We start from the raw sequence: 16,209 nt of genomic DNA, 5'->3' as shown, positions 1-16,209 counted from the left end.
AGGCAGTTACCTCTGCTCCTGCTCGCTCCTGTATGGTGCCGACTGGACCTGCCACCACATCGGCTCTTCTTTGAATGAGACTGCACACAGTCATCTGTTTTTGGGTGGTTCAGGTTGTGCTTCTCCCTCCTTCATCCTGATGGCCACTGGACCTGCTGCTGCTTGCAAAAGTTGTAAAGTTGTGTTTTTCTTTTTGGGACCAACTCGCTTGATGCGAGGCTTGCCATTTTTTCTTCTCTTTCTCACGTCCGAGCTGTAACGTGACGATGTCAAATCCAAAAACTTTATCAAATGTCATCTCCCGACAACAGTTAAGGGCAGTTATAAGAGAGACATTATAGCCTGCTATTAGTTTTAAATTGTCATAGTATTAAATTGAAAACTCAACCACACATACATAGGTGCTGGACAAACACTCATTATTTAGGCATTACATAAATTATATTTAATATTATATCAGGCCCCTATAGGCCTATATGCGCTGCACATTTTTTAATGACGCAAATGAAACTGATACCGTTGCTATTTTTAGATACCGCGGGATACCTTATTACCGTATTATCGCCCAACCCTAACTCTGTAGCATCTCTTAAAAAGAATTTAACAAAGCAAAGAAAGTTCGCTCCTTGGTATAACTCTCAAACCTGAAAATTAAAACAAATATTGTGAAAATTTGAAAGGAATTGGCCATTAACCAAACTGGAAGAATCTCGCTTAGTCTGGGAAAAAAGTCTCAAAACATAGAAGAGGGGCCTCCGCAATGCCAGAGCAAACTATTACTAAGCATTAATAGAAGAAAATAAGAACAACCCCAAGTTTCTTTTCAGCACTGTAGCCAGGCTGACTGAGAGTCACAGCTCTATTAAGCCTTGTCTTCCTTTAGCCCTTGGCAGTAATGATTTTATGAGCTTTTTTAATGACAAAATTATAAGTATTAGAGGCAAAATTCAATCCTGCCCTCAAACGGAACCAGTCTGCCCTCAAACACAGCTGTAAGACCTAATATATATTTAGATAGCTTCTCCCCGATTTCTCTTCAACAATTGACCTCAATGATTTATTCATCTAAATCATCAACGTGTCTCTTAGACCCCATCCCAGCTAGGCTTTTTTTAGGAGGTCTTACCTTTAGTTAACACTCACATATTAGACATGATCAATATATCTTTATTAACAGGTATGTACAGTACCACAGTCTTTTAAGGTAGCTGTAATTAAACCTCTCCTAAAGAAGCCCACCCTGGATCCAGAGGTGTTAGCCAACTATAGACCAATATCTAATCTTCCCTTTCTTTCAAAGATCATTGAGAAAGTAGTCGCAGACCAGCTGTGTGATTTTCTCCATGATAATAATGTATTTGAGGAATTTCAGTCAGGATTTAGAGTGCATCATAGCACTGAGACAGCACTAGTTAAAATTACAAATGATCTTCTGATTGCTTCAGACAAAGGACTCGGCTCTGTACTTGTTTTATTAGATCTCTGTGCAGCATTTGACACAATTGACCATCAAATTCTGCTACAGAGACTGGAACATTTAATTGGACTAAAAGGTTCTCCACTAAGCTGGTTTAAATCTTATTCATCTGATCGTTTTCAGTTTGTTCATGTTCATGATGGATCATCTCTACGTACTAGAGTTCCCCAAGGTTCTATGCTCGGACCAAACATTTCACTCTATATATGCTTCCCTTAGGTAACATCATTAGAAATCACTAATGAATATTTCACTAATAAAAATTTCCGTTGTTATGTGGATGATACCCAGTTGTATTTATCGATAAAACCAGAAGAAACTGATCAATTAACTAAACTTCAAAAATGCCTTAAAGACATAAAAACGTGGATGAACACCAATTCCCTTATGTTCAGACAAAACTGAAGTTATTGTTCTTGGCCCTCAACAACTCAGAGGCTCTTTTCTCTGGATCACATTGCTCTGGCCTCTAGCACTACCGTAAGAAACCTTGGACTATGATTTGACCAAGATTTGTCTCATAATTGCCATTTAAAACAAACCTCAGACTGCGTTTTCTCATCTGTGTAATATTGCGAAAATTAGGCCTATGGGGCGGCAGTAACTTAGTCCATAGGGACTTGGGTTGGGAACCACAGGGTCGCCTGTTCAAGTCCCCGTACGGACCAAATATGGAGCGTGGACTGGTGGCCAGTGCCCAGGAGGTGCCAGTTCACCTAGGTGCCAGTTCACCTCCTGGGCACTGCCGAGGTGCCCTTGAGCAAGGCACCGAACCCCCCAACCGTTCGGGGTCCTTGACCAAGGCAGCCCCCCACTCTGACATCTCTCCACTTTGTGCATGTATAGGTCCTGTTTGTGCATTTATGTGTGTCTTTCGGACACAAAATTAAATTAAAATTAAAATTAATTAAATTATCCTGACCCCAAAAGATTGAAAAAATTGGTCCACACTTTTGTTACCTCAAGGCTGAGTAACTGTAACTCCCTATCATAAGGTAGCTCTAATAAGTCTTTAAAAACAGCTAATTCAGAACTCAGCGGCACGTGTACTAACAGGAACTAAGAAACAAGATCATATGTCTCCTGTTTTAGCTTCTCCACACTGGCTCCCTGTAAAATCCATAATTGAATTTAAAATCCTTCTTCTAATGTACAAAGCTTTAAATGGTCAGGCTCTGTCATATCGTAGAGAGCTCATAGTGCCATGTTATCCCACCAGAACACTGCACTCTGAGAATGCAGGGTTACTCGTTGTCCCAAAAGTCTCCAAAAGTAGATCAGGAGACACAGCCTTAAGCTATCAGGCTCCTCTCCTGTGGAATCATCTTCCTGTTGCAGTCTGGGAGGCAGACACCGTCTCCACATTTAAGACTTTCCTTTTTGATAAAGCTTATAGTTAGGGCTGGCACAGGCTTGCCTTGTACCAGCCCCTAGTTAGGCTGACTTAGGCCTAGTCTGCCGGGGGACCTCCTATAATACACCAGGCACCTTCTCTCCTTCTCTCACTCTCTCTCTCTCTCTCTCTCTCCTTTGCTAATGCTCATGTCCTGTTACTGCATCTCGCTAACTTGGCTGTACTGCATGTCACTAACTCAGCTTCACTCAGGAGTGCTCCCTTGTTTACTTCATCAGCACAATAGTCACGTCATCGCAGCCTTTCAAAATGCGTGGGATATGTACGAATTTGGGTGCAATGCTTTGTGCAATGCAATGCAGTGCTTTATGGGAAAACATGAGAAAAATTTGTGAGAACAGCCCATATCTGTACTGTGCGATAAGACCTCCCAAGTAGCTAAAGCATTCATTAAAGGACTTTTGATGATAATGTCTCAAAAGTGCATAGACAATGGACAAAAGAGCTTTACACATTTTTAGCAAAAACATTTCATTTTTTATAGACATTTCAAACAAACTATCTAGGTCCTATTGCATGCATAACCCCCATGTTGGGAACAACAATACTAGGCCTCACCAAGGGGCACCATTAATGTAGGGAACAATTCTGGCCCTCAAGGAGGGACATCATTAATTTTGTAAATTATACTGGTGATACTCTAAAAGAGGGGATACTATTTGTTGTGATCGGTGCTATATTTTACACCGCTGCACCTTTTGTTGGGACTTAAGCCTTAATACAGGCCTGACCTTGTAATAGATCTCCAATTTAATTGGCTATCTGAAATAATTAATAATTGCGTTCAATAATATGACTTAATTTCCATTAAATCACCTCGTGGAGCACCATTCCCAAAAAGGGAAAATGATAGCCAGTAAAAGATATCAGTCTCAAAAGTTCACTAAACTATCAATTTGGAATTTTGATTAATAATCAAATTAATGACAATAACCAAATTCAATAGTACACAAATGGTACACAAATACAGTAATAATCACATATCGAAACAACGGGACGTCGGACTAATGAGAGGTCGGAACAATGAGAGGTCGAAACAATGCTACGGCACCATATGAAAATGTGCAAAAAGTGGTTTTCAACCCAGACAGTATTCATGTCCAGGGCCCTGATGAAGGCATAAATTGAAACGTTGGCTTTGATTCAGCGTGCCGTTTTTATCCAGCAGTTCTACAGTTGACGTTGTCACTGTGACTGTCCTCCTGTTTCATTAGCAACAGCAGCAGCAGCAGATGCGGCGTGCTCATCTCATGGCTGATGGCTCACCCATCAGACCTGCATGAAGCAGAAATCAGCTCTCACAGCCTCAGTACAACCAATACTGTGTTAGTTAAAAATGTAAAACTGGCCCTAAATCAGCTGATTACCTGTCATCATTGATTGGCAGCATTTCTGTTGTTTCTTTTGTTGACGGACTTGACCAACTACCTATCAGATCTGGGGTGGCCACAGGGGTGGCCAATGAGTTTTCAGGGGTGGCCCCGGCCACCCCAGGCCACCCCTCAAAATCGCCATTGGCTTCTGCTGGCTAAGTATGTGCCGGTATGTGTTACCAGTTTTCAAAATAAAGGCTGAACCTCCCCCAGTTTCAGAGGCGGCTCATTACATTACCTTACAAAAGAAAACATATCAGCTAAATGTGTGTGACATGTTAGACAGTTAAAGTTTTTTTTTAAGCTGTTTATACAACATTTCTACAGTCAGAAACTAATAAATGCTTTAGGACAGACCGTTTCTATGTATTTGGTGTAGTCTGAAGTTATTCAACAGCAATATTAGGCAACACAACAGTGCTTTAACACTTTAAAGTACATCCACATTCATGCCTTACTGATATTTATTAGTATTTTGTAGATATATGTAGTATATATATTTAGTGTAAAGTGACCAAGTTCTTGTAAATGCACAGTAAGCACCATGAATTATTATTACCATTCTACAGTCTTGCAAAGTGAAATACAAAAGAAAACAAGACATTAAAATAAATTTAATACAAGTTTATCGAATTCACTGATGTACAGTTATGATATACATACAGACATATTTAATACCAACCTGTTTCTCTTCCTCCGGCCTCCAAATCCCCAGCAGTATTGCCAGCTGAACAATACAGTGTAATACTGTATTTTGACATTTGTGTTTGTATTTGTATTTTATATATTCATTGTATATAGACCAAAACTCATCTCATGTAAATAATTCAATTTATATAGACCAAAACATATCTCATGGAAATACTTCAATGTATATAGACCAAAACTAATCTCATCTAAATAATTCAATGTATATAGCACAGAACTTTGTACCTTCAGGTTTGGTCTGTAAAGTTAAAGTTACAAATTAATGTATATTACTTTAATATAATTATTATTGTATTTAAATGTCCTTTTGTAATGTGTTTCTTTTGTGATAATAAACCTCTTAATCTTGAATCTTTTGCACTTTGTCTTCATGCTTTAAATGTTTAATGTTAAGCACTTAGAATTGCCTTGTTGAAATCTGCTATCAAAATACACTTGCCTTCTCATGTGTGTGAACATTTATTTTTAACTTTAACAGACAGAGCAGAACATATTTTTAAGTTAACTATTTACATATAAAAACAAAATATTTCTTTAAGATATGCTGAAGTATTGCTGGGAAGCGCTCCTCCCTAGCAGCCATCTTTCTGTCTCTTCTCTCTTCCCTCTCCCTTATCTCCCTAAAAAAATGATCCTCCCTCTCCACAGCCTCTCTGTGTCTCCTCTCCTCCCTCTCTAGATCTTCACGCCTTCTCCTTTCCTCCCTCTCCAGATCCTCTGGCCTTCTCCTTTCCTCCCTGTCCACTGCCTCTCTGGCTCTGGCCTCCTCTCTCTCCTCTTTCTTCGCCTCCATCTCTCTCATCTTCACCTCGTAGCTGTCCTTCTTCTCCTGAAACTCCCTCAATGCCACTTCCAGGATGCGGCAGTGGTCTCACCCCCCTCTGTGCTGACCCCAGTTTTGGGACACTTCAGGTCCTGTGGAGGAAGGACAGCAAAAAACAGAAAAACACAATTTGTGTTATGAGCACTGTATACTGAGAGTGCATCAAACATCATGAATAATAAACTGTGAAATTTCAGGGGTAATGGTGGTCCACCACTGCTGCTGAATGCATATATGGGAAACACTGGTGTTACATTTGCTGAGGTTATTAACTACTTGCACTAGCAAAAAGTAAAGTAATTATATAGAGTAAATGTTAGAGTGCTTGCTCATGGGGGAATTGTTGGGTCTCTGTAAAGTAAAGAGTACGGTCTAGACCTGCACTTTATGAAAAGTGCCCTGAGATGACTTTTGTTGTGATTTGGCGCTATATAAATAAAATTGAATTGAATTAAATTAAATTAAATATGAAAGAAAAAAAAAGACAGCCAACCAACCTTATATTTTTGTATATATATTATATATTTTTGTTTTAGATTTTCCCACTTTTTTTTTTTTAAGAAGGCTGGGGTCACCTTCTCTTCCAGGCCTTTTTCCACAATAAACACTCTGAAACACAATTTCACAATGTAGGACAGGTTTCACACAGTGTATAACAACAGCTAAATATTATAGCTTATGCATTTACTTACTCGTATCCATTCACAGCAGCGTTACGCCTCCCTGTGAACAGGGAGGCATTGGCATTCCTCCACAAAATCAGGGACCTCATGTTCTCGTCTGTCCCTAGTAAGACCAGAATATATAACGTTATAGACATCAGATTAAAACTCAAACACAAAACTTCAAATATACTGCCCATGTGCCGTGTCTGTAGCTGATACAGGCTCTATTCACTCTATTCACTGGCAATCTACCGAGCTAACGCTAGCTGCCGCATTTTGCAAATATTTACAACTTATCAAGCCTCTGACCACACATATAATACTTGGGTCCTCTACAGTGAAGATGACAATTTACCACACATATACAGTAAACGTACACCACAATGTCAAAATGTGCAGCTGTTAGCTAGTTAACAAACTAGCATTAGCATTTGCATTATCGTTCGTATCGTACCAAATCATTACAGACTGCTAAATTAACCAAATACACATACTGCTGGCATATATCCGACAACAGTATAGTGGTGCTTAGTGCAAAAAAACCACATGTATAACTTACATTTGTACAATGCAGTGACGTTCACAGTCGCACAGTCCTCCTCGGCTGTCATTTCCAGTTTGAAAAGTGGTCCCTCCCCATCTGCTACGTAACCAAGATGGCAACCATTGAGTGCAAGAAGTGTCCATAGTTCCACACTCAACATTTCGACCGTTTGGAGTGCAACATCCGGGTACATGCAGTGCACTGCATTTTGCACACACTTCTGCACTCAAAAAATTAAGTATAAGTGCACTAGTATGCAATTTGGGACACACTATAAAGCACTATTTGGACGGGATTAGTTTTACAGGGGCACATGGGGTAATGTCACTTTACCACAGGATGTGGGTAATATTAATGGCCAATTCGCGCAGGATAAGAAATATCAGTTAAACTACCACAAGTGGGAGGGGTAAATCCATTCACGCACCGCCGTCCCCTCCTGTTGTCATGTGCGTATGACGTTGCTTCCTGTGTGTACCACACTCCTTTTAGGCAAAACACAGAAGATAGACTGCTGGTCTATTCGCACGGGATTAGTATTACCTGAGGTAATTTTCCGGGACCCTTTTACAGAAGGTAAAAGTCGCGGTAATCTTTACTGACATCGTGTGGTAATGATTACTGACATGGCACATTCGGATGGGACTAAAATCTCTGGTAATTATTACTTTACCCCACGTACCTATGTAAAACTAATCCCATCCGAATAGGGCTTAAGACTGTCTGAATAGAGCAGACCTCCTACAGTTGCCTGGCGACATCACAGTCACATGTCACTGTAAAAATCCTGTCCAATCAAGTTTGACGACTGGTCTCACTGAGTTGAGAAATAGCTCTCTTTGTCTAAAGAACAAAGAGCATGCAGAGAAAAAAAGCCTTTGCATGTCCAGTTTAGTTTTTAACAAATGACAAATCATCTGTGGTCTTGTGAATCCCAACACCCAGTTTTTCAACAATATCCAGTATGACCCACTGGGCTATTGTGGCCTCTTTTTGTCAATGCCTCTCTAATTGTTTAATCAGATACATAAAGGCCAATTTTATCTGGGCCTCCTCCTATTATTTACACAACCTTGTTTTTTCTTCTTATTGCAATATGACCAAATGGTGTTCTGACTTGTATTTTCCCATTGTTCTGTTGCCCTCTTCAGGAAGCACTCATAAAACTTTTATTTATTCAGGAGTAAAAAAAATGAACTGGGTGTGTACATGCACTGACTTGTACATATGCTTTTTGAACAGCCTCTGACTGTTTAAAATGTATACAGCGTGTAAGTTTTTATTATAATTTTTCATTGTGAAAAATGACTTTTGTTATTTTGCAGAAACCAAGCCAGGAAGTGGTCTGTGCAAACCAGGAACCATTGCTCTGTTTGGTAACGTGGTGTACAGCGGGCTGCTCAACGAGCACTTCTGGCATTTTGGGGTTCCCCTCGTCACCAGACTGGTCAGTCCCTGTCTTTTCTCCTCTCTCTACATTTCATTCCGGCCTGTGCCTTGCCTTTTTGCTTCAGCTGCTGGGTTGATTACTCCATGTTACTCTTCTCTCTCTCTCTCTATCTTTCTATCGTTTCTTGTTGGTTTGCAGTAGTGTAACTTCACCAAGTGATTTAAAAGCGTGAATAAGTTTAGTGCAGTGTTTTAGAAGTACTGTAAAGGTGTTGTAACTGAACTGAAGTTGTTGGAAGTTTTATACATAAGCCACACATAGTGTTGATGTAGTGCAAGATGGACAGGTTTTTGATGAATAAAAAAAGCAGATGACACAAATCAATCAGACACGTCAATCAAAACCGAAGTCTGTCTTGCTAACTGATTTACTGTCAGTTTGGCCTTGTATCTGTAAAGTGAAATGACAGGTGGAATTTCATTTACATCATGATATTAGCTCAATGCAATAATGTTCACTTTGGTTTTTTGTTGTTGCTAATTTGCCCAATGTTGTCAAGGCTAGCTGATGATGTTGTTCCTCAAGATGTTGCCATATTGTTAGTGGTTGATTAAAATGTCATTAGCTTACACCAGTTCAAATCATACAGGTTGGGTCTTGTTGTGATTGGTAGCAGTTTTGAAATGTCTGAAATGTGTCTGTTTCTCAGGGTGTTTAACGGTGTCATGGTGTTCTTTAGGATTCTGGCTAGAGATAAATAAGCGTACACATTGACAGCTGTGTGTCTGCCTTTACAGTTGTGTCTACTTCAGGACCAGCCCTATAAATAATGGATTAGGTTCTAGCATTAACACAAACTAATGCAATATTAGTGGTATTTCAATTAACTTTGAATTAGGCTGTAATCTCTTCCATGTCACTTGCTGATTGTGTGGCTCTGTTTTATTGAACTGCTGATAAATGTTATATGTGATAGATATCGATGTTGTCTCCCCGTCAGGATACAGCAGAGGATATTGCTGGCTCAGTCTGATCACTCGCCCGTGAGCCTGTGAGACACACACACACACACACACACACACACACACACACACACATCCAGATGTGTCTGCTTGATTATTGCCTCTGATGAAATACAGCTGATTTTGGTTTATGGGAAAATAATCGTTGTCTTTGCTGTTTTTTTGTTTGTTTGTTTTTTTGGTAGATTTTATCAATATAGATAATTTATAACAGCTTGGAAATTTGAAACATGTTGTACTGTCCTGAAGGGTAGGACTTTCAGATGGTATATAGGTGAATGCAATATATTTATTTCCAGCATTGTGAATATTTAAATTGAGCATACAACAGCTGACATCATCAAATACTATGGTCAACTGCAACAGCCATGTTTTATTGACAGTGATGTGTATGACACACACGTTGCTATTTTTAAATGATTTACAGCATGGAGTGTCACGTGCTGTGTCTTAAATTGGATACTTCTGTACTCATACTTGCTTTTTGGAGTGCATTTGTGCATTTACACTGTAAGTATGGCAAGAAGCAGTGCACTATGAGGACCTGGATGGTGCACTTATGACAGACATGCTGCCTATGTAGCGAAAGAGGCGGGACCACAAACACATGTCATCAACCTGCCAGGGACTGCAGATGAAAATTAGCCTGTATGGCTAAATCTGGCACATTTACGTGACTTAAGTGATCATGTTTATTAATGTGCACTGAAGATAAACATAAACATAACCATAAACATTTCAAACTTGTCATATCTCAGCCTACTACCTTGGTGAACACTGGAGCTTTGCACAAATATACATGTTTATTTTTCATGACCACAATACTGCTGTCGGATAGAAGCCATCAGTTTGTTTATTGGGTTAATTCTGTAATATTAAAGTATTGCAAACAATAACAATATGCTAACATTAGCTTGCTATCTAGTTGTGGCTTAAGTTTAACAATCTGTGGGCATAAGTAACATTTGGCATTTATGCATGTTAAATAGGTATCTTTACTGTAGAAGATTTTTGCATAAGATATTAGTACACTGTGTAAAACATACAGTCAGGTCCATAATTATTTGGACAATGATACAGTTGTCGTCATTTTGGCTCTGTACACCACCACAATGGGTTTTTAATGAAACAATGAATACCTGCTTAAAGTGCAGACTCTCAGCTTTCATTTAAGACTTTTTTCAAAAATGTAGTATGAACCGTGAAGGAATTACAACCATTTCTTCACACAGTCCCCCAACTTTAAGGGCTCATAAGTATTTGGACAAATTAACATAATAATCAATTAAACAGTCAGTTTTAATACTTGGTTGCAAATCCTTTGCAGTCAATGACTGCCTGAAGTGTTGGACACATAGACATCACCAGATGCTGGGCTTCTTCCCTGGTGATGCTCTACCAGCCCTTTACTGCAGCCGTCTGCACTTCCTGCTTGTGTTTTGGGTGTTTTGCCCTCAGTTTTGGTTTCAGCAAGAGAAATGCATGCTCAATTGGATTCAGATCAGATGATATGACTTGACCATCACAGAACATTCCTTTTCTTTGTCTTAAAAATGTTTTTGGTTGCTTTTGCAGTATGCTTCAGGTCATTGTCCAACTGCACTGTGAAGCATCGCCTAATGAGTTTTGAAGCATTTAGTTGAATCTGAGCAGATAATGTAGCCCCAAACACTTCAGCTTTCATCCTGCTACATTATGTGTTGCGCCATGTGTTTAACTGATATGGCGGAATAAAGACCAAAGTGGTTGACTGCCATTATCTTGTGCTGATGTTCATTGTTTTCACTGAAAATGTGTCACCTGTTAATTACCAGTAAACTGTAGGAGAGATCAGGACTTTGAATTGACATTTTTGATGGAAGATTATCAGCCGAGAAAATAAACCTCAAATAATTTGACATGCCTCATAATGAGTGTTTTTGGTACTGTAAGTATATTTCAATTTCCATTATGTATTATAGAAATATTAACAAAACATCTAGTGGAAATACAGTAATTGGAACACAACATGAAGTGGTGATTTCACTTACCTTCAGGTTATCATAAAGGATCAGAATTTATACTGAGTAATAGAATTTATGTAATCCACCTCTAATTATGTTGGTACTACTGAATACAGATTCATGTTAAATCCATCAGTGCAAAATACCTAAGAACCTAAGACCTAAGAGCCCATCTGGATGAGAACATCAGATTTAAGCCCAGTTCAGACCAAAGATTTTTGACGAGACAAGTTGAAACAGGCAACTACTTGCAATGCTCTGTTCTGCAACACTGAAAAACCTGCCGGTTCACATCAAAGCAACTAGATGAGACGGTGTATCATGTCTGTGCAGCAACTCTCTGTACTTAAGTTCTGATTTCCAGCTCTTCAGGCTTATTTTGTGGCTGAATATAAATTGTAGCTTCTTAAAATATGAATGAGAATAGTGCACAAATGAGCATCAGATGGACTGTATTCATAATACATATGCCACAATAATATAAGTAAGCAGTCAATGAGAATGTGTGTGAGGGGGCTTAAGCAACCTGCAGCAGCGACCCACCATCCAACACCAGCACAAGTTGGGATGGAAACAGAGGGCTTGGCAGGGATGGAGCTCCTGCCATAACACGCTGCCTGCACTCACTTTGACTTGACCAGCTGACTTCACTACAAGCTGATTGGCTGTAGAAACAGGCATGTGCCTTACGTTCTAAATCCAACCACCAGCAGTTTGACCAGCTGAGTTGCAGGTGACACCATCAGCCGGCTTGAGTCAAGCTCAGACGGACAGTTCACACTGCTGCAACTTTTCTCTGCAACGTTCAAAAATGGGTTTGTCTCATCATAAATTTTTGGTCTGAACTAGGCTTTAGAGGCAGATGTACCGTGAAGCTTCCTAAAGCAGGGAGGCTGGCCAGGGAGCTTTGCAGTCACTCCAGTGAGCCAAAACTATCACTGTAGGCGCTGATCTGTAGTGATAGTTTAGTCGTCTGGTTAGAGACAGAACATTAGCGTTATGTGTGAATAGGAAAGAACAGAGGAACAGAATTACTGTTAGAATACTACATTGCCCCTGCAACTTGTTCCAAAATTGCATTTTTGTCATTACAAACAAAGTTAAGTACCAAAAAAAAGGTAACACAGCGTAACAGTACTGCATTCAAGGTACCGGAGCCAGTACCAGTATGCTTTTAAATTTCAATACTCAACCTTAGCACCATCCTTCAAAAAGAGAAATTGATAATTAATATTTATTAATTCAGTCTTTATCTGGAGGTAATGTATGCCTTGGACTCATAAACAGTGACCTTTATTCTTTAGACGTGCTCGCTACATAATTAAATTCATTATCAATGAACAGTGTATATATCCTCTAAGGGCACACACAACTACCAATTAATGAACATACAAGTGCTTTTGTAAATGCAATAATGAATGAATGCAGTGAAAACGGAACCCATGAACACAGTGTCAATTGATGAATGAATGAAGACCACCGTATACCAGATAAAGCAGTAAGTGATATCTTGGCAAGATGGCTTTATTTGTGGTAATACAGAGACCACCAACATGATGAGAACTATAACATTAACCAGTTAAATTCACTGAAGGCTTCATTCAGCAGCTGGGAGAGACTGGTGGGAAGCAAAAGAGAAACACTCATAATGGTAGCATTTGACAGATGTTTGTTGAATTCAGAGTTTGTCAAAGTTTTTATAGTGTTAGAGCACAGACGTCGCAGGTTTCAGGAGGTTCTGTTGGGCTTAGGAGATCGGCCAACAGTGCACATCGAGCTGGGCTCAGTGGCAAGAAGAAAAGACAGAGAAAAGAAAAGAAGAGAGAAGAAGAGAGACAAAAAGCAGAGATAAAGGAAGAGTGTGATTGTTGGTGCTCTTTGGTTCTTGTAATCTTTGTCAGGGGGTTAGTGTATGATGCAAGTGGCATGAAAGTTTAGACATCTCACCACCAAATCTCTCCTGTCTAAATATTTTCCTTGTTGCACTTCCTTTCTACAGAATTAATAATGTTAACACAACGGGCTCTAGTTTGGCAGACCAGGCACGGCGGGGGCGCAGCGCACCTGTGCTTCGCCAACTGGGTGTGGCCAGGCGGATTTTGTAAGTTTGGCACACCGTGCGCCCTGGCGTGGCTACTCCTCTATCCCACTTCCGTCTCTCCTACCGGCGCAAGTGGCGTGGAGTGGATTTTACACACATCACACCAATCAAATGAGCCCCTCTCCTCGCCCTTAAATGCGCCGCGCGAAGGTGTAATGACAGTTTACTCAATTCGCCATGGCAGAAGAGAGCAGCAGCGTCAGACAGCCAAACTCCTCCCAGGAGGAAACTTATGTTTTGGTCCGGGAGGTCCGAATATACGGAACTGCGAGCAGACCTCCATGGGCTGATGATGCAAAGGTAGCCTGGGAGGAGGTCACCACAATTGTAAATCAATGTTGCGTTTCTCTCGTGCGTGCGCACGCTCTCTCTTTCTCTCTCGCAGTCTCACTCTGTTTCTTTTCTTTTGACTTTTCTAAGATGACTGATGCTGAATATATACTCCCTATCTGATGCTGTGGCTGTTTGTGGTTGGCTGAGAGGGATGTGAACTCATTAGTTTGCAGACTGTGTTAATCAAATCAGGTTGGGTTTCCATTACGCGTGCCAAACGGTGCCAATCCCCTTTGATCTGACATCAGATGTGACGGGACAGTCGATATAGAGATACATTTATGTGCTGATTGCAGATAGTTGCATTGAATAGTGTTTTTGTGGCTATTTATTGCATTGTTTATGTGCCTGATATTCTGGAAATCTGCCTGTGAGGTTTTGGTGACGTGTGTGCACTGTCCGCCGGTCAGCCAAACTTCAGCTTACACCGGCTGCCTCTGCCTGCGCTGACAGTAGACCTGGTTTCAGCTGGCGAGCTTTTAGCGCACCTTCGGCGAAGCTTTTTGGCACGAAACTGTCACTGCGCCAAGCTGGATCTGTCGACACCTCCCCCTGCTGCGCCGCCACACCCATCTCAGCACACCTCGGTCTGCCAAACTACCAAACTGAGTGCGCCTCGGGTTGCGCTGCTCGAAACTAGCTCTGCGCGGGGTTCACCACCCTGCGCCACCTGCGTTGCGCTGGGAAACTAGAGCCCAACATGTCAAAGTCTTTCATGTCTCCCATTTCTTACCTACCAAAAGACACCAAGAACTTCTTATGATAAATCTGTAGCCCCTTGCACAGTTGATATCGTTATATCCTTCCAAGATTGTACTCAGCAGATAGTGTGGCTTGTTGTCGTAACACAAGCTCATTGACAGTAACCATGCACAACATCTTTCATTATGACCAGTGAGGTTGTGCAGACACCCATGTTCACTTCCCAATTGGGTCGTATCATTCACAATGTGTCAAGCCAAAACATTATGGCTAGGTCTTCATACCTTTTGTAATTTCATATGTATTGTGTGGGAAGTACTCTCCATTGCCGTGGCTTTCTCTGGCGATGAATAATTCTCCCTGTACTGCTGATATGTTGCCATATTTGCTTTGCCAACAACTTCCAATCTGTTTTCTGCCACCCTGACCATCTTATACTCATGTGTTACGTTCAGTAACATTTCTACTTTGTTGTCAGTCTAAGCAAAGAGATTGCTGGTCTTACTTTTTGCCATGTGCAAAGTATTTTCTGTAACTAATTAACCAACTGCAGAGTAGACAATCTGCTTCCTTTTCACATCAGCATACAAATGTCCAGTATACCTGAGTGATCATGTGAAATGCTTTTTCAGGTGTTTGTATGGACAGAGGTTATTTCTGAAACAGTTCTTAAATGCTCATGTGTATGGATATCGTTTTGGTTTTAACAGCTGTTTTAAAATGAAATGACATATTATTGTGGACGTAGCTAGAGAAACCACACACCTATGTCTAATTTAGAAAGAAAAGTTAACCTGCAGGTCACTGAACTGTGGAAGGAAACCAGAGAAGAACCCACACTAACATGAGGATAAGTGCAAACTCCACACAGAGGGGCCCAGCCCTGCATGACACATCATGGGTGTTCTCTGTATGACAGAAATGTGCCTTATGCCCCCCTTGGGGGATGGAAGCAGGGGGATAACAGACACACACTCCCCTGTGTGTTAGTCAGAATTGGAATTGTATTGTGTTCCAGTTTGTTTTAAATAATTTATTTATATTTTGAAACAACCAACAACCGAATGCACAGTGACAAACAAAACACAATAACATACATAAGGGAAAATAAAAAAATGTATAAATAAAAGTATAATAAGTATGTATATAAGTATACACTCGATTGATATACTGTATCTGTGTTGGTTTCCAAGAAAAAGCACAGAAAATGAAAAGAAACTATATGTGCATGTCATATGCATAACCACATACTGCTATATACATATATTCATGCACTCATATATACTTGTACACACCATGTGTACAGGACACAGTATAGGAAATGCACATACTGACCAAAACAACACAAGGATGATTGAAGATGCATAAAGTACCAAATACAATTACTAATTCAATTTTCCTTGTATTTTGAGTTAAAAACTGTTCCACCTATTGATTATCTGTATTTTAATTCAATTCAATTCTATTCTATTCAATTCAATTCCCTGCCTGACACCTCCCTCAAATTTTTTATTTATTTTATTTTATTTATTTATTTATTTTTTTTTTTTCATTTTTTTTGTTGTAATGTTCCTGTGGCCACTTTCTTCATCTGCTGGCCCTGTGGTGTCTCCTGGCAGAGCAGGGCTGCCACTGTGACTAGTGTTGTAATAAA

General features: G+C 40.1%; 1 protein-coding gene across 10 annotated transcripts in view; it reads left to right on the top strand.

Annotated features, from left to right (window-relative positions):
* The window catches only part of rbfox3a (RNA binding fox-1 homolog 3a), a 1,467,330-nt gene that overhangs the window by 879,498 nt on the left and 571,623 nt on the right, over positions 1 to 16,209 (top strand). For 9 of the 10 annotated variants that reach the window (XM_078163425.1, XM_033611789.2, XM_033611787.2 and 6 more), the window contains one exon: positions 8,330 to 8,451. In XM_078163425.1, coding sequence (XP_078019551.1) covers positions 8,330 to 8,451 — 122 coding nt within the window. Of the gene's footprint in view, positions 1 to 8,329; positions 8,452 to 9,394; positions 9,446 to 16,209 lie in introns of all 10 variants that reach the window. The other variant, XM_078163428.1, reaches the window with a different exon arrangement.

This window comes from Epinephelus lanceolatus, chromosome 21 (assembly GCF_041903045.1).
Source record: "Epinephelus lanceolatus isolate andai-2023 chromosome 21, ASM4190304v1, whole genome shotgun sequence".
Classification (NCBI taxonomy): Eukaryota; Metazoa; Chordata; class Actinopteri; order Perciformes; family Serranidae; genus Epinephelus; species Epinephelus lanceolatus.
Note: the sequence above shows the minus strand (reverse complement) of the source record. Positions and strands in the feature narration are given on the sequence as shown.